General features: G+C 51.5%; 4 protein-coding genes and 1 long non-coding RNA gene across 7 annotated transcripts in view; 4 read left to right on the top strand and 1 right to left on the bottom strand.

Moving 5' to 3' along the window:
• The first annotated feature begins 808 nt into the window (after positions 1-808).
• Positions 809-4,320, top strand: Hoxb7 (homeobox B7). Of its 2 annotated transcripts, XM_029484180.1 has the most exons (4): positions 809-1,308; positions 2,061-2,092; positions 2,654-2,711; positions 3,532-4,320. In XM_029484180.1, the coding sequence occupies exons 1-4, from the start codon at positions 909-911 to the stop codon at positions 3,789-3,791; spliced, it is 750 nt and encodes a 249-aa protein (XP_029340040.1). In that variant the 5' UTR covers positions 809-908; the 3' UTR covers positions 3,792-4,320. The 2 variants fall into 2 exon arrangements, with proteins under 2 accessions (XP_029340040.1, XP_021032978.1); XM_021177319.2 differs by lacking the exons at positions 2,061-2,092; positions 2,654-2,711.
• Positions 4,321-5,261: 941 nt separating this feature from the next.
• On the bottom strand, positions 5,262-21,077 carry LOC110304354 (uncharacterized). Of its 2 annotated transcripts, XR_003838004.1 has the most exons (4): positions 20,855-21,077; positions 10,963-11,062; positions 7,513-7,691; positions 5,262-5,420 (listed from the first exon to the last, which is right to left on the bottom strand). It is a non-coding gene; the product is annotated as an uncharacterized LOC110304354 (long non-coding RNA). The 2 variants fall into 2 exon arrangements; XR_002379069.3 differs by lacking the exon at positions 10,963-11,062.
• On the top strand, positions 6,974-15,677 carry Hoxb6 (homeobox B6). The gene is made up of 3 exons (XM_029483439.2): positions 6,974-7,150; positions 13,233-13,725; positions 14,786-15,677. The coding sequence occupies exons 1-3, from the start codon at positions 6,974-6,976 to the stop codon at positions 15,043-15,045; spliced, it is 930 nt and encodes a 309-aa protein (XP_029339299.1). The 3' UTR covers positions 15,046-15,677.
• The window catches only part of Hoxb3 (homeobox B3), a 53,473-nt gene continuing 37,686 nt past the window's right edge, over positions 7,061-22,847 (top strand). The window contains exon 1 of the mRNA XM_029483438.2: positions 7,061-7,150. The gene's annotated coding sequence lies outside the window, so the exon portion shown is untranslated. The remainder of the gene's footprint in view (positions 7,151-22,847) is intronic.
• Positions 17,739-19,979, top strand: Hoxb5 (homeobox B5). Its single transcript, XM_021175662.3, has 2 exons — positions 17,739-18,300; positions 18,999-19,979. Exons 1-2 carry the CDS (start codon positions 17,739-17,741, stop codon positions 19,244-19,246), a joined length of 810 nt encoding a protein of 269 aa, XP_021031321.1. The 3' UTR covers positions 19,247-19,979.

Here is a 22,847-nt window from a genome sequence, read left to right as displayed (position 1 = left end):
CAGGTTGGGGAAACAGGAGCAGAGGGAAGAGGTTCTTCCCTACCTCCCCTCTCTGGGACGTCGTCACTTTCTCCCAGTTTCTAGGCCGCGGCTTGCCGCAGCCTTCCTTCCTTAGTTGCTTCTGCCTTCCTGGCAGCCACGCTCCAGTGAGTGAGGCATCCGCCTTCCGGAACCGGGAAAGCAGTGAGCCAGACCCAAGCCTCCTTCCTCTCTTCCTTCTTCTCCCAGCCCCCACTCCATTCTTTTTAAATTTAGTATATCTTTTTATTGTCATCAGAAATCTCAGCGTCCAACGCCTATTGGGTTTGATCTCTGCCTTAGGGACGCCTTGATCACATCTAGTTACTACAACTGGGGCACTAAGACAACCTCGTCCCTCCTCTTGGGAGAAGAGCAGCAGCTCGGATGAATTAGCCCAAATTAATAAATATTCGGCCAGCACCCACCCACCAAGTTGCGAACATTCAATCCCTGCATCTCTCTCGCTCTGTAACCGGCTGGGGGAAATGGGTGGGGGATGACAACACGGTTCGCTCAGAGGTTATTTATTTTCTCTTCCACTCAATTCCTTCTTCCCCAAATCTCGCCTGCAAGCTGCCTCCAGCCCGCGGGGGTCGACAGCGGCCCTTAAGCCCCCAGCCCCAATCCGCAGAGCTCGGCCTTCCCATTCATTATTGATCATATTTTATAAATCCAACGCCACACAATTTTTTCCACATTACTGGGAGCCTCCGGGAGGCCGTCATACCATTGGCCGAGGGGATATCACGTGGGCCGGGGTCACGTGGTCAGAAGAGGAAAAAGGGGGTCCTTTTGGTGTAAATCTGGACTCTAATTCTGTAATATATCAAGGAATCTCGTAAAACCGACACTAAAACGTCCCCGACTACAAATCATCCGGCCAAATTATGAGTTCATTGTATTATGCGAATGCTTTATTTTCTAAATATCCAGCCGCAAGTTCGGTTTTCGCTCCAGGAGCCTTCCCCGAACAAACTTCTTGCGCCTTTGCTTCCAACCCCCAGCGCCCCGGCTATGGAGCAGGTCCGGGCGCTCCCTTCTCCGCCTCGGTGCAGGGTCTGTACTCCGGCGGGGGGGCCATGGCGGGCCAGAGCGCGGCTGGCGTCTATGCAACCGGCTACGGGCTCGAACCGAGTTCCTTCAACATGCACTGCGCGCCCTTTGAGCAGAACCTCTCCGGGGTGTGTCCGGGCGACCCCGCCAAGGCGGCTGGCGCCAAGGAGCAGAGGGACTCGGACTTGGCGGCCGAGAGTAACTTCCGGATCTACCCCTGGATGCGAAGCTCAGGTAACGCCGCGCTCTGAGCGGTCCCGAGCCGCAATGTCCGGGCCACGGTCCCCAGAAGGGCTCCCTTCCGGCCAGGGCACCCTTCTCTATGTCCAGGTTATTCCCGGATGCAGATCGGCCATTTCCACGCCGTTTAATTCTGAGCTGGGACCACAGGCGCCACCCCCACTCCCAGTTTTGCTCAGTGTTCTCAGGCCCTAGCGGATCTCTTTTTGCCGACGCCACAGAGCTCAAAGCCCCCAGCCCGCCCCCAACCCTTCCTCCGGGCCTTTTAGCTTTAAATATTTATCAGCAGCGCCGGCACGGGCTGGAGACGAGGCCGTTTGTCTTGCCTAGAAAGGCTGGGGTTTGCAGAGAATAGCCATTAGGGTCTCTCTCTTTTCTCTCCCCCTTCCCTGCCTGAGAGCTTAGTTCTGGGTGTGCCCCCCCCCAGCCCTAGCTTGGGTAAGATATGGAGGAGGGGGCCATGGCGCTAAGCAATTCTCCCCTCCCCCTTCCTTTCTAGCCAACCCCGCTCCCCCATTATTCCCATCAGGACAATTAGAGGTGGGCTCTAGAGGCCTGGTGGGATGGGGGGGGGGGAGGAAACAGAAGAGATGAGGACCCAGACAGGGACACAGAGCCAGAGAGTGGTGAAGGAGTTAGTCTGAGACCCAGAGCGATGAGTCTACTGACCCCCACCTCCTGATGGACTTAGAAAGCCCATCAGCTCCCCAGGAGAGCATAGTTGTTGTTTTTGTTTTTTTTTTCAGGTGTCTTTCCAAGAGCTCCGTGGGCCCCTGAGGTACAGCCAAGTTTGGTGGTATCACTCCAGAAGGATGACTCTCCTCTTGGGGAGGGCTAAGACTCTTCAGAAACAAATCAAGATTTAGGGAGTGCAAGATGCTTTAGGGACCATAGGTTTCCTTCTTCAGGTCTCCTTCAAAGCTTCCTCCTCGCACACCTTTTACATTTCCCCAAGGCAGGTGGGCTTGGGAGCCAACTCCAAGGCTCAGAAGACCCAACCCGGCCAGAGACTCCTATACTCATGGGCTTGGGGGCCACGAGGAAACCATTTCTTGACTATTGTTCTTTACAGTTCCTGTTACCTACTCTGTGATTGAACTGACCTTCCAGTTGGTTTATCAAAGTCCCCTCCCTCCCCCCCCACCTCGTAAATATTTCACCTTGGCTTATAGCTGACTTGAAATTAAGGTCCTTAGCCTCTCTCCCCTCTCCTGTCTCCTTCCCAAGAGGGCGGATACCAGCATCTCCCCAGTCTCCTTGGGGTTCTGCGTCTATGCTGGAAGTGCTCAGATACCCTTCTGCCCCACCATAGGGATCTTCACCTTGCTCTCTCTCGTAGGCCCTGGTCATTCTTTCCTTCCTTGCAGTCCTGGAGGCCCAAATATTGCTTCAGACAAGTAGGTTTCATGTGCAGGAAGGCAGGCGGGGAGTCAGACCTTGCTTGATACTTACTGGGAAGGAATCATCAGAGCCAAGTTCTGTCAGACTACTAATGCCAAGGTCCAAGGAAATAAAGTCCTTGCCTCTTCCCCATTTCACAACAAGTTTGGGTGAGGACTGGGCCTATGGCTCCTTTTATTTCTGTTCTTCTCAGACTAGGCCTGGAGCCCCACTCTAGGGACACTAATATGGTTTCCAGAGCCCTGTACCTCAAAGGCCACCTGAATGGGGAAAGGGTAGACTTGGAGCCCCTGACCTTAGAGAGTGAGTGACTGATGACAGAATTTGCTCTCTTTCTGTGTTAGCCCCTTTGGAATAGAGTCTCAGGGAGCCAGCAGCTGAGAACTACCTGGTTTTCAGAAGCTCTTGGCAGAGCAAAACCACCCTTCACGGGAGACAGGACTACCTGGTGTGCTGGGGCTGGCCTGGGAACCCAGCGCTTGGTACTTGGGGAGGCTGAATTAGGAGGAAGGCTGCTAGTTTGAAACCAGCCAGAGGCTCCATAGCATGACCCAGCTTGAAAAACAGAACAACTCTTATGGACACACACACACACACACACACACACACACACGAAGAAAAGAAAACAAATGTTTTCTGCACCTGGTAGTGAAAGGGGATTAATTTAGTTCCACCAAGGCAACCACCTAGGAAGGGGCTCAGAATTCTGTTGGTGTTTTTCACACAGACTCTCTCTCTCTCTCTCTCTCTCTCTCTCTCTCTCTCTCTCTCTCTCTCTCTCTCTCTCTCTCTCTCTCTCTTTCATCCTGTGTGTAGGGCCTGACCGAAAGCGAGGCCGCCAGACCTATACACGCTACCAAACCCTGGAGCTGGAGAAAGAATTTCACTACAATCGCTACCTGACTCGGCGGAGGCGCATCGAGATCGCGCACGCGCTCTGTCTCACCGAAAGACAGATCAAGATCTGGTTTCAGAACCGGCGCATGAAGTGGAAAAAGGAGAACAAAACCTCAGGCCCGGGAACCACTGGCCAGGACAAGGCAGAAGCCGAGGAGGAGGAGGAGGAGGAAGAGTGAGGGACAGAGAAAGCCAAGAGGAGGAAAGAGAAGAGAGGGAGAACCCAATTGTGGGAACTGAAGCCCGAAACTCAAATAAAGGGGCAAACTATTTAAATGAAGAGGTCTAAAAATAATAAGGAAAGAGAAGGGTGAAATTTGGGTTTCTTAACACTGTAAAAAAAAAATACTACCTACGGGAAAGTGTGTTGTCTGTTTTTGTACAGTATGGGAAGGACATTCTCTACCTGCTCCGTGACTTTCTGGAATGTGCCTCCCCTTTTCTATGTTGCTAGTAAGGTCTTTGTAAAATCTTGCTGTTTTGTAAGCCCTCTTTGAAGCTGTCTTTGTGAACTGTGGTTCCAGATGAACAGATTAGTTCCTTACCTACCCCATACTTCCCAGTAGCAGTACTAGAAGGGCTGTATGGAGCCCTGAGGATCTACTAGCTTCTGCGTCTGGTGCATTTTGGCTGCTGTTTCTAGGTCCTATCCACGAACCTCTTTCTGTATATCTGAAGGATGGAAAATAAAACAGGATTAAATATCAACAGATGCTGTGTTTTCTGTCTCCCTCTGGCTGGGAGGGTATAAGGGCTTGTAGTGGGCGAGTGTCCCAGAGCCCCTCTACTGGTCTTTTTCTGTCTGTGCTGGGTTTACTTTTATTTTTCAGATGTCCCTGCTATAGAGACTGCCAGTAAATGAACCCCAACATGAGACACACACACACACACACACACACACACACACACACACACACACACACTTTCTTTATACTTTCACCAAAACACACAATTCCCATATTTACAAGCTGACAGCACACAAGTGCATACATGGTTACAGTCACAAATAAACACAGACATTCATATAGTCATACAGACATTCATATACATCCAGGCTTTCACACAGTCCCCGGCTCCATGCCCAGAACACACACACACACACACATTCACACACACTCACAAGTAAACACATGTTCACAGTCACTCACAGACACATTCATACACACCAATGTACACTCACACATTGGATAATAAACAGAGAGTCACATTTGCCCCTAAGTAAATACATCCATGAGACCATATGTTCCGTCACACAGGCCCAAAACACAACTCCCTCCCCTCCCCAATTTAAAAGCTTCCAGTTTTACAAACACCTTCTCCTATCCAGGCCTTTAACTGAGACTATGAAATCTGAGCCTAGTGACCAGCCACAAGTACAGTGATAAAATCCAAAACAGTAGGCCTTCAAAAAACAAAAGGAAGGGAAGTGAAGGGTGAACACCCATCCTTTCTATGTCTGAGGTGGTTTGGGAAGAGGCCAGGCCAGCAAGTAGAGGCCTCCTAGCCTCCCCAGGACAACCTACTTGCCAGGTTGCTCACAATTTTCCCACTCAGTTGGCAAACATTTTTCATCAGATGCCTTGATTTTATTTCAATTTATTTTTATTTTATGTATTTAAATCTATTTCATTCTAAATTGGCATGGGCGATCCACATGAAATTTTAAAATTGAAGGAAATTCAGTCCCCGCGAGCGACAGCGAGTTTACCGGGCTGGGGTGCAGTCCGCAGTGAGCCTGGCAGCACCGGCTGCCAGGGCTTCCTCTGGGCCGCTCGGCCTGCTCCTGAGTACGGCCAACCTGGAACCTTCTGAGGGGCACACACACACACACACACAGGAGGGGGAGGGAGAGAGAAAAAAGATTTTTTTTTAAAAAGGGGATTATTTCGTTTTCTGCGTTTGGTTACCAGAAACTCAACCTAAAATGTAGTTTTTGTTTTTTTAAAGAAAGCCTAGGAAAATGGAGTGAGTTATTGTTAAAATAAAATCAAGGATTTCGTAAATCCTTCATCGCTGAAAAACCTAAACGATAGTGTCTTACACCTAGACGTGGGGTGCTGGTTTTTAATATTTATTCGTTTACAAACCCTCAATTGTTTAAAGAAGGTTATCTTAAACTAAAAGGGCTTGAAAAAGGTGATTGGTTTCCGGAAAAATCTGCTTAATTTGAATTTCTAAGAGACAGCCCTTAAAACCCGCAGCTTGTGAGAAAAAGCCCTTAAAACCTGCGGCTTCCTCCAGAACTGACCGCTGCAACCCCTGGCGAGCCCAGGGGAACCTGGTTCCAAAAGCAGGCCTTTGGGCGGGAGTGATCTGTCTTCTCCCTCCCCCAGTTTCTGAGGTGCTGAGGTGGAGAATCTGCTTGTTAGACTATCAAGCTTGGCCCCCATCCAGGACACCTTCCCTCCCGAGGCAAAAACTAGACCCTGTGGACTGAAACCCACCACCCCCACACCACACCTGCAATGCTGCAAACCTCATAGGTGGGGGAACCCCACAGTCTCTAGGGCTAGGAATGTGGGGGTATTCAGAGGAGGAGATGGGGTACAGGAGCTTTCTTTTTGTCACAAAGCAGATAGCAGCTCCTAACACAGGCTGCTGCTTTGGCCTCACCTCCCTGTTACCTCAGAACATTCCCTTGTGGAAGACTGGGGGTGGGGTGGGGATTTTTACTATAAAAGACAGACAGAGCTCTTGAGAAAAAAATGTGGAGGTTCCAGAGAAAACCCCGGTTCTAGCTGAACCATTATGGCTTCTCCACCCTGAATTCTTGCACCCCAAATCTCAGCCTGTCTCAGATTGGGGTTTCCCTAAAAAGAGAAGGGGAAGAAAAGAAGATGGCGACGGAGAAAAGGGTTGCTGGTGGAGCAGCCATGAAGAAATGCAATAAATTCCTTGTTGTTTTATGAAAATTTACAACTTTGTGATAGAAGTTTATGAGTGGTTGAATCCAGCGATTGGCCGGCGCCGGTCATGTGGCCGGGCGATCGTGAACATGAACTTTTTATCATTTCCCTGGTGGTTATAATGCAGCATTCTTTTGGACACCACACCTAGGTCGGAGCACTGCCGTCCTTCAGGGCTCCAGCCTCTTGATATTTTTATACTTCAATATCAGAGAGAGAGAGAGAGAGAGAGAGAGAGAGAGAGAGAGAGAAGGAGAGGGGGGAGAGGAGAGAAGGCTGAGAGAGGGAAGGAGGGGTGGGAATTACACAAAAGAGAGAACCTAAAATAATTTTGATTCTTAAGTTAATTTACTTGCTGATCTGGGATTTTTAGTCATCATGAAGGCTAAATGGACAATCTGCCCAGGACTGCAGCCTGATATCATTTTTCAAAGCCAGAACTTACTCCATTTTCTATGCAAATGTCAGAAAAGCGAAACAACCTCTCTCTCAAGTCTGAGAAGGGGAAACGACGGCTCTCAGGTTGGGACAATATTATCTGGAAGCTGAAGAAGATACCGAACGCTCCTTTTTCCCTCCCTCCACATCCTTTTGAATCCGGAGGAGGGCAAACCCCCCCAAGTTCTGCAAAGGTAAGGAAGATTCTACAATTCTTATTCTTTTGCATCCTTTTCTTGCAGGGGGTGGGGCTTGGGTTTTTCTCCCTCCTCCTCCCCCCATTTCAAGACCGGGTTGAACCCCACCTCTGGGCGCTGCTGGGAGAGGCTTCCCAGGAAATTCTGTAGTAGAGACAGGGGTGGCTGCTTCCTGGAGGGGGAGCGGCTGCAGGGAAGATGGGGAGGAGGGATGGAAAGGGGCCTATGAGGCCGGTTTTATGTTGCTTTTTTAGCTGGGAGAGATCTCCAGCGAGGGGTCTGCAAAAGCGAGGGGGGGGGGATGTCTGGGCTACAGCCACTCTGGCCAGTCGCTCTGGCCCTTGTGGATTTGTGCTCACCTCCCTCCATCTCTCCCTTTTCCTGGCCTCTCCGATTGCCCCCGTGCGGTTCTCTTGCCCAATGTGGGTAATGGCGATTTCCCGGCTGCATTGGCACGAGGGGCGGTGGCGCTGAGGGAAGTCCTGGTCTCTGTGGGGCCTGGAATCTCCGCAGAGGCCAGCCTAGGGCGAAGAGGCGTCTAGAGTGATATAAAAAGAACAACTCACAGAGAAATGTTCGCTATCTTCCTTCGGAGACATTTCTGAAAATAAAGGGTTGTGGGTGAAGGAACCCAAAGCAAGGGAAGCTAGCCGAAGACCTCCCAGCTCTTTTGCCACCGGTCTCTTGCCACTCCCGCCAGCCGGAGGGAGCCTGCAGGGAGAGAGTTTTGTGGTTTTAATGCGGTAGGTTAAAGTCTGTTGGTCTCTGTGTGCTTTGATCTTGTTACTTGTGTTTTATTGGTATAGGATGTGTGGATTTTGGTGGAGAAAATTGTATATCTGCTATGGGCACATTTCAAACTTTTCCTGGATTTAAACGCGGTTGGGAAGAGACTTTTAGCATGTTGTTTCAGGCTTGTACACACAAATCCATTTGGTGTGTGTGTCTGGGAGGATGGGAGTGGGTGGGCTGGGATACAAAATGTAATGGTATGATCTGGGAAAGCCTCCTGGAGTCTGAGTTCAAAGCTAAGTCCTGTCTTTCGCCGCCCAATTTTTGTTCCCTGGCTTCCTGGGGGGTGGGGGAGGGGGAAAGATCTCCTGGGTATGAGACAGATTCCTAAAGTGGCTGATAGGCTTCAGGCTGACTGGTGAGGACTAAGAAATGGGACGAAAGGTCCCCAGAGAAGCTATCAGTGACAGAGAGATAAGTGACTGTGGGTATGAATGAAGGACAGGAGGCGTTGTGGTTTCCTTTGGTTTGCATGAATAAGGATTGTCGTCTTGTTTCTTAAGAGCCTGTGCAGATAGACGGTTCAGGCTCAGGTCTCAGGTTGTCTGATTTTAGTGTCTTGGGAGAGTGTATGGGTACATTGGTCTCCTGAGCTATTAGGAGAGGGAAAGGTAGCCACTTGTGGCACAAGACTGGGGTTGTCTGGGGGCCCAGATAAGAAAGCTCTAGACACAGGCCTGAAAGGGCCTCACTGAGAGACCTTGATTTCTTAGCAAGCGAAATTAATCGCCAACATCTAGGACGCTCGGATCCTATTTGCGGCGGGAAAATAGCCTCCCAACCCTCTCAAACTAAAGGTCTTTTCCCCTTGTAGTCTTGGTGGGTTATAAATCGTCCCTTAGACAGTTTTCTCTGACCCAAATTATGCAATTTGCTGCCATCTACCGTCCGTTCGGGGACAGGCGGCTTTGGCACAGCAAATCACTCGACATTCCCCGAGCCCTGCGGGTTTGCTTTGAGCCCCTGTCGCGCGGTTCGGTGGGATACCGGCCCACGCTGATATCCTCTACTGCATCTTAGTCCCCGAGTGCAGATTAGAAAGCGGAATGAGTCTCTTGTCACATTATCTTCAATCTCGGTCCGTCTCCTGCAGACCCTTCCACACTCATCCCAGCCACAAACCTGAAGGCTGGTAGTGGGAAAGGGAGTCTAGAGGAGTAACACTGTAACCCACGGACAGGGGGTACTGAGCCAAAGGGCTGAGGGTTCAGACCTACGACCTTCCTCACCACCTAAGACACGAGACACGACTGGGGACCGCTGGAGAGATGTGAGGCCAAATCTGTTCAAGGTTTATTTAGTTTTCTTCTCTGCCAAGGGAGGGAGGGGGTCCCGTTAAGGGAGGCGCCGACCAGGCAGTTCCACTCGGTTGTCAAAAGACAAACCCAGTCTGTATTCTTCCCGTTGGTTTGTGGGTTTTGCCAATTCCTAAGCTGGCGAGTCCGTGGTGAAGGAGTTGAACTGAATTTTCTGGAAACTGTTGGTGTCTGCAAGTGAGTGTTGGCCCCCTCCCCCATTCTCGACCGTTTCAAGCGAAATCGACGCAAAAAAAAAAAAAATGCTTTGGTAGAACATCATGAGTGAGGAGAAATCATTAAAAAACCAAAACCACTGTAATTTCCTGTCCTGCCGGACCCCTCACACCCGGTTAACGGAACCGCTTTCCCAAAAGGGGGTGGCGAGGGCGGGGTGCGCGCCTCCGCGCTGCGGCTTTGGAGTCTTGGCCCCTGTCTCACCGGTTACTGATTAGCTCGGTCTTTCAAGCTGCTGGAGGAAGCTCTGGCCGCCCCTTTCAAGGTGCTGTGGCCCCCCCGTTCTTGGGAGGGGGGCGCTGCTCCAGGAAATTGCCTGCGGTGCCAGGCTGGGCAAGGTGTTACTAAGGTCTGGCTGGGAGCTGAGGGCCTAGGGGCTGTGTAGTGCTGGGGGCACACACCATTGCTGCTTCCAGGAGCCTTAGAGGTCTCTAGAGCAAATCTTTAAGCTTTTTTTTTTTTTTTTTTCTTCCCTGCGTTAAGAGTGACTTTCTGGCGGCTAGAAGGCCAGACCCAGCTTAGTGAGTTGCTCGCTCTGCAGGAGGCCCCAAGGGATCTGGCAGGAAGGTCTGGGGGCCCTCCTAATTTTTTTTTCTTTTGGCAACCAGAAGGAAACATAGGGAGGGGGAAGTCAGGTTAGTACAGGGCTTGAACCACTTCGGAGCTCTTAGGGTAATGGTTAAGCAGAGGAGGGAAAGAAGGACTGCCCGCTCCTCCTAGAAGATCAGAGAGGATGCCGATCATTTGCATAATGGAAATGAGGTCTTTGTACCTCGCGATTTGGACTAGTCGATTTTAGGGCAGAGTGTCCACGTAAAGAGTCTTTTTCCAATCTGTAGGCGCCATCACATTGCACTACTGGGGAACATTTCAGACGATCAGAATGGGGGGGGGGGATTGGGTTTGAGAGATCTTTCATTTCCCCCATCCTAAGTAAAGTTGAGGATGGACAGGAGAAGGTACCCACTACCCAAGGATCTGGCGGGGGTGGGGTTATCTCAGAGAAATAGGAAGCTTAGATGTTGTCTCACCACCTCCTCATACAGGCAAATGGCATTCCTAAGATTACCTTCCGGAGATTTTCTCTCCTGAGCTGAAAATGACTTAAGCAACATTTCTCTGGGAGCTGGAATGTGCACGCTTACCCACGGGACTGCAGACTCAAAGCACAGAAAAATCACAATTATAAATCCTGCCTGTGGGGTATCAGGACAGTCCCAATGATGTGTACTCAAGACTTGGTATATATTTACATCCCTCCTTCTGTGAGTGAGGGGGCGGGGGCGGCAACCCTAATGGAGAACTGGCTGGTGCCTGCTGTGTGTCTACGTATTTCCCAGTGAAGACAGACAAACTGAGGTGGACAGAACCACAGGCAGATCCTTAGAGATCTGGCTCCAGAAACCAGGCAGTCTCTGGCTCAGCTCTGCCTGCCTGCTCCTTTTCCCAAACAAACGGATCAGATGAATAAACGCTCATAAATACCTCTGGGCTTAGATAAGAGCGATGAGGCGCTATTTCCTTTCATGCCCGACTCCAGGCGCCCTGGCCCTGGCCGTTGTGGCTCCATCTTCAGACAAGCAACCTGCGGAGGTGAGGTTAATTCAGGGGTTGCTGCTCTAAAGGATAAAGCAATTATTTTCCTGCCTCTATCACAGGAGAAAGCCTCCTCTTACTTGGGCCATACTTTACATGGACAACTATACTGTATTTCCTATGATGAGGACATTGTGACCAGGAAGAAAAGCTGAGGCCCAAGGCCCAGCCTCAGTGGCAAGAAAGGGGGAGGGTCCTCCCCTTGCCTTGTTGCCTTGATGAAATAGCTCCTATTCCTCTCTCAGCATGGGTCCAGCATTTCTAGACTAGAGAGCAATGCTTTCTTCACCACTAGGAGGTTTGAGCTTCTTTTTATGCCCTCACCACCACCACCTCCACCACTAGATTGAGGCTAAGAGGAACACCCGGGAATGGTCATTTTGCTACAAAGGGACAGCCTAGCAGTTTCTATGAGTTCAAAGAACTTCAGAGGCCACATTGCAGCCAAATAAATCCTCCCTCTTGATCAGCCATCCTCAGCCCTTTCCTATTAACCGTGGGCAGAGCTGGCTCACAAAAAGGAACCCAAAGAACAAGGCAGAGGTAGGTCAGCCTGGCCTGACCCCAGGCACCATCTTACACCCAATCCTCCCTGTCTTCAGGTTGGATACACTGTTTACCCTGGGTGTGCATTTTAGAATGTCAGAAATACCTTGTGTCCCCCAGGTTGGGATCTGTCCTTATTTTCTTTGGATGAGAGAGGAAGAGAGCATAGCTATTCTCTTCCACTCCCAAGTCCTTACAGCAGCTAAGAAGGTGATATAAACATGAGATGTGGGAGGTGGTCTGTAGAGTGGCTGAGAGACAGGAGGGTTGTGGGTGTCTAGAACTAGAGCAGGCATACCAGTTTGATGGTTGGAAGATGGTTACTAAGTCCCTAGGAGGACCTAGCAGCCTTCTCTCCTTATAAAATAAAATCTAAACCAAGTCTTGGGATGGGAATTTCAAAGGGAACCACCAGTTTATAAAGAGAGTAGGAAAAAAGAGGAGACTCTCGGTCTCCAATAAGAGGGCTGAAGACTCAATATTTCTAAGACAACCCCCCCCCCCAGTATCTAGATTACGGGGAACATCTTTGGTTCTAAAAATCTGTAGCCAGGGATTCTTGCTACATCATTTGGCCTGAGAGATAAGGATAGATGAGGAGAGACCAAGCAAGGGTTGCAGGAAGAATAGAGATGAAAACAAGTGAAGTTACCTAGGCTGGGGTTTCCCCTTCATCACCAAGTTTAAGGACGGACTAGTTTCTTTCTCCAGGGCCCAGTCTCAGTCAAGACTGCAGCCAGGACGGCTGAGCTGTGCTGGGCATAAGGAGCATAAGGCTTACCAGAAGCAAATAGCTTCGGGGAGCAGCCAGAGGGAGAAACTGGGCTCACACACCCCTGACATTTCTGTCTTTTGGGTCTTCTAGGCAGAAGGAACTGACTTGCCCTCCTCTAAGCTGGAGAATTGGGTTGAAGTCGGGATACAATAAACCTAAACTTAAAAGGGGGAAACAGGCCTGATAAACAATAAACGATTTTCCAAACCTTCAAAGGAGGGTGTTTCTTCTTTCCTTGTTTCTAAAATGAAGCAAATAAGCGGACAAGTCCGTTCTCTTTCCACCCCCCACCACCACACCAGTACAAAACCCTAGAAACAGACCTTCCCCCTTTATTCTCTCTCAACGAGATTCGAGGATATTTACCCAGCCCTCCCTTGAGGGAACGGGCCCATGCAACGCAGGGGTTAACTTTTCTGAAAACACAATTAACTTTTCCCTATTCCTGCGTGGGGTGGGGGGGGTTGTATTTATTTCATCACTGGGGAATGGGATGATCTTCATCTAACTGCTTCCTCCTCCTTCAAAAGCACAGACGCCTCTTTCGCAGATCATACGTAGGTGGATCAGGGCTCGTTGTGGAGAGAGAGAGAGAGAGAGAGAGAGAGAGAGAGAGAGAGAGAGAGAGAGAGAGAGAGAGAGAGAGGAGGGGGAAAAGGTTGATAGGTTTGTGCGCGGGTCCCTCGTGCAGGCTGTGCTCCTCCTGGGTGCTATTTGACAATTCCTGCCTCTGCCATTGGTCAGTGTTGGATCAGATGGTTGTATTTCCTTCTGGCCCTCACTGGCACCTCGCCATCCCCCCTCAGCTAAAACCCAATCTCGGCTATACTACTAATAGGCGCGGCGCTCGGACTATAAAACACAACAAATCATAAACCCGGCGGAGCAGCAGCGGCCGCGCGCGCCTCCCCTCCCGATGAGTTCCTATTTCGTGAACTCCACCTTCCCCGTCACTCTGGCCAGCGGGCAGGAGTCCTTCCTGGGCCAGCTGCCGCTCTACTCGTCTGGCTATGCGGACCCGCTGCGGCACTACCCCGCGCCTTACGGGCCGGGACCCGGCCAGGACAAGGGCTTTGCAGCGTCCTCCTATTACCCACCAGCCGGCGGCGGCTATGGTCGGGCGGCGCCCTGTGATTATGGGCCGGCGCCTGCCTTCTACCGGGAAAAGGACGCGGCCTGCGCTCTCTCCGGCGCCGACGAGCCGCCCCCGTTCCACCCCGAGCCGCGCAAGTCCGACTGCGCACAGGACAAGAGCGTGTTCGGAGAGACCGAAGAGCAGAAGTGCTCCACGCCCGTCTACCCGTGGATGCAGCGCATGAATTCGTGCAACAGTGAGTGAGACTTCCCGCTGTCCCGGGGGGGGGGGGGCAAGCAGAAAGACTGAACTAGCGAGTGTCAGCATCCCCCAACCCCAATTCTCCCACTGGGAACTAGGTGGGCATCTCAGCAGATAGGGCAAGATTGGGCCCCCCGCCTCCAGATCAGTCCTCTTGCCCACAGAAGTTGCAAAGTTTGCAAAGTCCCAGCTGCACAGTAAGGCAGGGGGAGTAAGTGGGCTCTCCCTACTTAAGTCAGGCTAGGATTGTTGATCCGGAAGAGGTTAGAGGACTCAGTCTCTGGTCCTGTATTCCTTTATGTTCTCCCTAGCTCTTGTCCGGATCTGAGGGGTGGGGGGTGCCCCGCACCCAAAGACCACTCCATTAAAAACAAGAGTGCGTCATGAAAGAGGAGGGGTGGCTTGACGCCGGCGGCTAGGGCGAGTTTACTTGGGTCCTGGATTGTGTTTCCCTGGGGTTGGGGGAGGAGAACTGGGGAAGGGGGACCAGGGAGCAGTGAGACACTACCATAGGGTGGTATAGTCTGAGGAAGGAAGAAGAGAGGACAGGCGGAGGGAGTGAGAAGAACAAACTGGCGCCTGGGTCTCAGGTTGGATTATTTGTCGGCTTCAAGTCCCAATTGATGTCCATTAGCAGGACACGAAAGTGAGGGGCTGTTAATGCGGACTATGAATCGATCCACGTCATTAGGGATTAAGGGCCAGAATCTATCATCGAGTAGGGTAGGGAGGGCTGGATGGATGGAAAGGAAGGGAAAGAAAAGATACAGCTCGTAGGAGGCACACCTGGCCAGTCCCTCCCCCAAGCTCAGGTGGGAGTCCAAGTGCCCCTCCCCTCCCCCCACCGAAAGTCTAGGCAGAAAGAAAGCACAGGCCTCGGAGTCCAGGAGGGAATCTGGAGGGGGCGCTGGAGGAGTAGGAAACGGGGACCAGGGAATGGGAGGGGGAAAGACTACTCCCGACAGGCTTGCTTTACGTTTGAGGGCCGAGTGGGGGAGGGGCTATGGGCTTGGTGTGATGACCCCAGGCCTCAGTTTCTCCTCTCTGCGTAACAGGTTCCTCTTTTGGGCCCAGCGGTCGGCGAGGCCGCCAGACCTACACACGCTACCAGACCCTGGAGCTGGAGAAGGAATTTCACTATAATCGCTACCTGACCCGCCGGCGGCGCATAGAGATCGCGCACGCCCTGTGCCTGACCGAGCGGCAGATCAAGATCTGGTTTCAGAACCGGCGCATGAAGTGGAAAAAGGAGAGCAAACTGCTCAGTGCGTCTCAGCTCAGTGCGGAGGAGGAGGAGGAAAAGCCAGCCGAGTGAAGGTGCTGCAAAGGGAGGGGGGACGCGAAGGGAGAGGTCTGTGGGGGAACCTAGGGCACCCGAAAGCCCCAGAAGGCTCTGCGGTCGGGGTAGTCTGGGGACTTGCTGTCCAGAGCACGACGGGCAGGGCCCAGTGCTTGCCTGGATGCCCCCTTCTGCAGAGCTCTTCGTGGGCGCTTGGCGGATGCCCACCCAGCACCCTCAGCGCCTCCTCCCTCCCCCGAAGAACCCACCTTGGCCTCATCAGGCTCTCTGGTGAGAACTGAGAATCGGACTCACTTGATGTCTCCTGGAAGCAGAGCAGAATGCTCATGTCCTTGTCGAGTCTCATTTCGTCCATGTCCCCCCGTGCACGGTTCAATGGTAGATTCGCTGTCCCCTCAGCAGGGACCTGAAAGACTCCCTGACCCTAGACTTGTCTCTCCTACCCCCTCCCCAAAGCCACTGGAAGGAGCACATACTACCTAGAAGGAAGAAGAGGAGCCTCAGAAGAAAACAAAGTTCTATTTTATTAATTTTCTATGTGTTGTGTTTGTAGTCTTGTCTTAGCTCCGGACGTGAAATACTTCGGTAATAATATTAATATTATTAATAATGATTATGATGATGATGATAATAATAAAGATGTGAAAACTCGCAGCTCAGTCACATCCAATCTTTCCCTGTCACCCCCCCCCCCGAAAAGCCCCCAGCCACCCTGTCATCCCTGAGCCTGAATAGCAAAGGCAAGAGCCATGGTCCGCCCCAGGGCCTTCCCAGCCTCTAGCCTCAATTCGGAAGTTACAGTTGAGATAAAAGCAAGGAGCCAAAAGCAGAGGCCAGGGATCGGTCCTCCCAGGCCCCAGCGTTGGTTGTGCCTCTCTGATGCTAAATTCACAATTGCCTCTCCCATTCAGATGCGAGATGGAGAAAGCCCTTTTCCCTCTTGTTCTCTAAGCTTGCCTAGGTTTTGAGACTCTGGAGGGATGCCACTTGAGGCCTCCTTGCCCAGAGCTCTGGGGAGACGGAGCTGGGCGGGTCTAGGCGCTCTGCAGTGTTTTTTTCTGTCCTCTTCGAGCCAAGGGCCCTGGCCTTTGGCCCGCCCACATGGCTGTCTCTGCCGGCCTTGGCCCTCGGATCCCCGGCCTATTGCTCCGGAGACTGAAAAATGAGGCCACTGGGTATCTCTCCACAGCTCGTCTACAGGCTCCAGGGTGCCTCTTCTCATATTAAGTAGGAGCTAGGTGGCCAGGAAGAGAATGGGAAGCCGGCAGCAGAAGGCTGCAAGGGCCCGACTTTATCTTGCTCTTCGGAGACCCGAGGGCAGGGATCCAGGTGATGACGCCTTTAGTCTCACCTTCTCAACCCCAAAATGGCTCATTTTCTCTTTACTGCCACCCACACCCGAGCAGCAAGCTTCAGGCCCCGTTTTCTTTTCTTCCTTCTCCCTCTCCCCCCTCCTTTTTTATTTTTAAAGAAAATAGCCGTCTGGCAGAAGGGGCCCAGCTGCGGAGATCTCTGGCCGCCCAGCGAGCTCAGCAAGGGGCCGCCGGTCTTCCGAACCCCTTCCCAGGGAAGGCGGCAAGGCCGATGAGCAAATTCTCCAATTATTGGCCACCAGCAACACAAGGCTTTGGATTTGGTCTCTGAATGAGATAGCTGGCATCTGGCGAGCTTGTTAAAGGAGATCTGTTTAAACCCCAAACTCCGGCAGAAGAGTTAACCACTCAAACCTTAACCGCCCAGATGGTTGTCGCTCTAGTCTTTGGCCAACCGACCGTCTTTCTCTTCTAGGGTCCCTGTTTACCTCGGTTCCTAGGCCTAGGCTAAGGATGAGAGGTCAGAAGGAAAAATCCAAACTTCCCAGGGGCCCAGGAGAACGAAGAGCTTCCCTGCCTTTTCCAGCCTCTCTCCAGCCTAGTCCTGCGGCTCTCTCTCATGTTGTGGACCCGCCGCTGAAGCCTAGCCAAGAAGCAGGCCTGGCTGAGCTAACAAAATTCTTATAATTGTTTTTCACACACAACTTATAACCCTTCCCCCCATTTCCTTACCCAAGTTGGGGACTGGCAAAGCCTAAGGAGGGAAGATCAAGCAACTACATCTTTGATTATATTATCCAGAGTTAAAATAATAATGGTGATGATAATGTCAGAGAGGCCACAAATAGAGGGGATAGGCGCACCCTAACAAAGTAGGCAAAAAGACTCAAATCCATCTTCCTAAAGGTTCAACCCTGTGAGTGAGCTGCGGGCCGGGTTTCTTTCTTGGCTTGGCGGTTGCACAGAGCCAGCAAAGAGGTTGCCGAAGCCGCCATGGCGGCCTTCGGCCCGCGCTCCCGTCAATCGCCGGGAGGTGGCGCGCTCTGCTCAGAGGCCAACGTCAACCTTCTCCCTGTTTTTCCCCCTTCTCACTTTCTCCCCCCCTCTCGGAGGCTCGCATTGAATCGGCCCTAACGATTCTCCGATCGTCATTATTTGTAACCATAGAGCATGAATTACCTCTTGAGGTCATCAGTGAGAATTTACGACTGGTCAACAAAAGCACGTGATTCCCTAACGCCCCCCCATCCCCCTTCTAACCCCCCCCATATTTGGCCGCATACATAGCAAAACGAAGTACAGTGCATCGCTATAATTCATTAATACATCATAAATCGTGAAGCACAGGGTTATAACGACCACGATCCACAAATCAAGCCCTCCAAAATCACCCAAATGAGCTCGTACTTTGTAAACTCCTTCTCGGGGCGTTATCCAAATGGCCCGGACTATCAGTTGCTAAATTATGGCAGTGGCAGCTCTCTGAGCGGCTCTTACAGGGATCCCGCTGCCATGCACACCGGCTCTTACGGCTACAATTACAATGGGATGGATCTCAGCGTCAACCGCTCCTCGGCCTCCTCCAGCCACTTTGGGGCGGTGGGCGAGAGCTCGCGCGCCTTCCCCGCGTCCGCCCAGGAGCCCCGCTTCAGGCAGGCGACGTCCAGCTGTTCCCTGTCCTCGCCCGAGTCCCTGCCCTGCACTAACGGCGACAGCCACGGCGCCAAGCCCTCTGCTTCGTCCCCTTCTGACCAGGCGACCCCAGCCAGCTCCAGCGCCAATTTCACCGAAATAGACGAGGCCAGCGCGTCCTCTGAGCCCGAGGAAGCGGCGAGCCAGCTAAGCAGCCCCAGCCTGGCTCGGGCACAGCCAGAGCCCATGGCCACCTCTACAGCCGCGCCCGAGGGGCAGACTCCACAGATATTCCCCTGGATGAGGAAGCTTCACATCAGCCACGGTAATTCTCCATCTCTTTTTTGTCCTCTCCGCATTCCTGCCCTGTGTTGGGGGTGGGGGCGAGCAAAGCTTGGCTTTGCCTCAAATATAGATCCCTTTTTTCTTTTCTTTTCTTTTTTGCCATCAAGAGGGAAAAGTGTCCGAAAGGGTCCCCACAGCTCCATAGACAGAGCCAAACAGTGTCGTTTTCTGGGCGTAGGCATTAAAAAAAAAAAAAAAAAAAAAAAGCCAGTTTGTTGCCACGTTCAGCTTAGGTTTTGTTTACCTAGCCAGTCACCGGCTTTAGGATGAAAGATGGGATTTGTGTATTGTGAGGAAGGGTCCTAATTATTCTCGAAATTTTGAGACTGCTGCTAGCAAAGGGGGAATGGGCTATAAACGGAGCTTTCTAGGGCAAAAGTGCAGTGGCTCTCTTCGCTCCCGGGCGAGCTGCCGCCTGAACCCAGCCTAGGGTGAGGCACTGGGAAGGAGCCAGAGACAAAGCCGGGAGCATTCACTACCATCAGAAGTGGGGGTTGTTGGAGAAGGGGGTTATGAAGAAATAGAGGCTGGATGCGGGCATCTGGGGTGAGGAGGATGGGAGCTGCGGTGAGCTGGGTGCTGGGGACGCCTGGGTCCTGCTCCCCGCCCCCTCCCACTCAGTGCCCCCTCCTTTAACCGGAATAACGTTGCCTCCGGGCTCTCCTCTAACTGCTCTAGATATGACTGGGCCAGACGGAAAAAGGGCCCGGACCGCCTATACTCGCTACCAGACCCTGGAGCTGGAAAAGGAATTCCACTTCAATCGCTACCTGACCCGGCGGCGACGTATCGAGATCGCCCACGCGCTTTGCCTGTCCGAGCGTCAGATCAAAATCTGGTTCCAGAACCGTCGCATGAAGTGGAAGAAAGACAACAAACTGAAAAGTATGAGTCTGGCTACAGCCGGCAGCGCCTTCCAACCTTGAGCCCACCCGGAGGAGCCCTGGGCGGCCCGAGAGCCCGCACCACCCCCAGCTCGATCCTTCCAATCTTCCCTGCACTGCCGCTGCCCGCTGGGGACCAGTTCCCACGAGCCTGTCACACCCCAGTCCTGTGTTACAATTTTTCGTTTGGTCTTGGGTCTTCCCATGGCTCCCTCTCTCCTGGACTGGTTATCTTGTTATTATTGTTAATAATAATAATTATTTCCCCCTCGGTGCTCCCCACTTCTCTTGGCTCGCCCCCCCAAGTTGTCAGTGTTTCTGAATGTCCTCGTGTCTGTGGTTGCGCTCCTTTCCCCAGGAAAAAGAAAAGAAAAAGAAATTCGCATGTTTAATGTGACTTCCCCTCCCTGTCTGTGTTCTAACTTATTTATAAAAGGATGATGGCTGTATTTTGAGTTTCTGCTGGAAACTTCCGTAAGGGGCAGCAGTTGAGGTTGGGTAGTGCTGGGCCCAGCTGAGCTGGCCTGGGAAATGGAGCCCATGTCTGTGTCTCTTTTCTCCCACCTCATCCTTCTTCAGCCCCCACCCCCCGCCCCCACTCCCTAGGCTCAGGTAGCTTGTTCCTTGGGGTGGGAAGGGAGCTAGGGAAGGGTCCAAGTGTGGACATTGAGAAGAGGAGAGGAAAAGAGAAAGAGCTGAACTCCTGCTGCCTGGTAGGCCCCACAAGGCCTAGTCTAGAAGTGTATGGAATCAGAAATAATCCTCAGTGTAAAATGTCTTGTGATTTTTCTCTGTGAATATGTGGGTCTGGCTAGAAGGCCCAATGCTGTACATATGGGGATAGTCTGGGTCAGGTCAATCACTTCCTCTCTCACCCATTTCGCTTCCAAGACCATTTGTAGTGAGTGGCTGCTGTGCTATGTGTGAAATCTCTCTTTGCCAGGCCTCTCTCAGTGATTAGCTTTTGGTATGTCTGTAGCTTTCCTTGAAGTTGAATAAATGTTTCCCCCACTCCAGTGCCCACTACTTGTCTTTTCTCAGAGGGTCTGACTCTTTCACCATCCGGCACAACCTGGTCTAAGACCATCTTCAATAAATCTAGGGCATAGGGAAGCCCACCAGAAATTCCTCAAAGCCACCTCACTCCCTGGCTTGGCCCACTGAGGCTTGATGAGGGGACTGAGAGGCCCAGGAACTTTATGTGGCCTTTAGCTGGACCCCATCCTGATACTCAACCAGCTGGGTTGGAAAGCCTTTGGAAAATACTCCAGGAAGAGTAATTTGGGCCTAAGTTCTGAGCAAGAAGGCCTCTGGTCCTTTGAGTCTGGTAAAGGCCTGCCCAGATGCCCTGTCTCCTGTTCTAAAAGCTCAAAAGTTCAGCTCTGCCACCCACTAAGGGGAAGAAAATCAGTTCAGCTTCAAAGGTTTTTTTTTTTTTTTTTTTTTTTTTTTTTGGTCACACTTGGCCTTCTCTATACTTTTCAAGGGATTCTCCTCTCCAGAGGTCCCGACTGACCTTCCCCTCTTGGTTAGGGTTTCTTCTGAAAGACCCCTGGCTCCCTCTCCAGCCTGGTCCAAAACCAGGGCCCAGTTTTCCTCCATCCAGTTGAGCTTCCACCCTGAGCATAAGAGTCAAGTCTGGACACTTACCGGTCAATCCCTTCCAGCTGGGCCCAACTTCTTACAGGACCTGTGTGTGGGGGGAGGGGGAGCAGGTGAAGAGATGGTGAGGGTCTTGGAGGCTGTTTTGGGCCCTCCTTCCCTCTCACCCCATGACTTTGTCCCCCTTTGCCGAAAGCAAACTACCCCAAAAGTCGCTATGACATTTAGATGTCAAATGGATAGGGGTTTTATCTCGAAGTTAGATCGTAAAAATCGCCGAGAAGTCAGACAGATACCCCTCACTGGCTCGAGAAAGTCACGTGAGGTCCATAAAGTTAGTTTTATGGTTTTGGGGAGTTGACACCGCGCGGTATATTTCACATTCTCCAGAATGTTAAGTGACACTTTAACTGCTCACTGTGGTGGGGAAGGGGGCAGAGGTAGGTGAGCGCTCGTCTAGCTTAGAGCAGCCGGGAAAGCCCAGGAAGGCAGTGCCTACAGCCCAGGCCCAGAACTCCACAGTAAGTCGCTTTCAGCTTTCGATTTCTCTCCTTGCAGTTTTGGGGCTTGGGACGGGAGAAGAGAATTTTGTTTCCAGTAGGGCTGTAGAATGATACAGGGGAAATTTAACATTAAAAAATATATATCTGGTTCTGAGAAGTGGGTTGCCTGAAGTGAGGGCTTAGTTCTTTAAGGTTTCGGTGGTGATGGGCGGTGTCTGGTGTTTATGTGCAAGAGCACCGGACTCTGTGGAGAAAGGGGGTCTTGTGGGGTTCATGTTCCTTCAATGTCTTTGGAAATTAGGGGACAAGAAAGAGGGATGTGGACTGCTGCGATAAAGGTTGGTGTGGGGGGTGTCTTCAGAGAGATCTCCTCTAGTCCCAAGGAAAGAAACTTTATGGGATTTGTTTGGGGTGTGTTAGGGACACCCCCCCCCCCACAGGCCGTTTTTACCTGGATACATTTAGATAAAAGGATAGGGAAGGTGGCTGCTGTGGGCTACCTTGCCCTGAAATGTTCTCTGGGTTTTTAACATCTGCCCCTGCACTCTCTATGGTCTCCCCAGGGTTATCCAGAATTCCGGGAGCTCGGTGCTTTTTACACCCAACTTCAGCCTGTTGGTCTCAAATTGATTTCTTTTGGTGGTCTCTTAAGAAGGAGCTTGAGTCAAAATGAGGAGCGGATTGGGGGGGTAGGCGGTTCATAGCCTTCAGTTCCAAACCTAATTCCCAACCAGGGGTGTGAAAGATGAGAGCTTCTCTCCAGGTCTGGAAGATTGAGGTGTGTCTAACTATAGCCTGCCACAAATACAGCCTGCCCAGGAACATAGATCCCCAAAGAGACTCAGGTGCTAGTCTTTCTCTCCCCTTCTGCCCTCTCCGGGACTCTGAATGCTCTCTTTGTTGTGTACCACTGTAAACCAGAAGGATTTCCAAATTTGGCCCCCACCATGGAAAACTTGTTTTCTAAGGAAAAGTCAGTTTTCTTCTAACAGCTAGAATCCTCTTATGGATCAAATGGATGTGTCTCCTCCATGCTTTTCATTGAGATCTCTGGGGCCAATGACTCAGGTCCTGCTTCCTGAAAGCTCACTGTCTCTAGGTTCACCAACTCCGGAGGATAATTCCTAAAACAGGACTTAGCATTTTGAGGGGCTTGTGATCTCTGACAAAGAAGGGCCACAGGGTCTCCCTGTTTCCCATTAAGGGGATAGTGATGCCCTAGCCCTTCTTGTTCTACCCCACCCCTTGCTCTATCTCTGTTTTTTTGGGGGGTTGGTTTTTTGTTTTTGTTTTTGAGCCCACTATTCCTTGCCCACATCCAAAATTACTGGAGAGCCTCAATGGGCTTTAGGATCAGAAGAAAGAGACCAAGGGCTTGGGAGCCTCACCCTGGCTTAAAGATGCATCTCTCAAAGAACGATGGACATTTACACCCCTTGTAAAGGACACTCTTTTCCACTCCCAAAGGATCAAAGGATGCCAGCAACACTTAAAATATGAATACGCTTTGGAGGTTTGGCTTCTGAGGGCTTCAAAGC

The sequence above is a fragment of the Mus caroli genome, unplaced genomic scaffold (genome assembly GCF_978045245.1).
Source record: "Mus caroli unplaced genomic scaffold, Mus_caroli_1 scaffold_13, whole genome shotgun sequence".
NCBI classification, from domain to species: Eukaryota; Metazoa; Chordata; class Mammalia; order Rodentia; family Muridae; genus Mus; species Mus caroli.
Note: the sequence above shows the minus strand (reverse complement) of the source record. Positions and strands in the feature narration are given on the sequence as shown.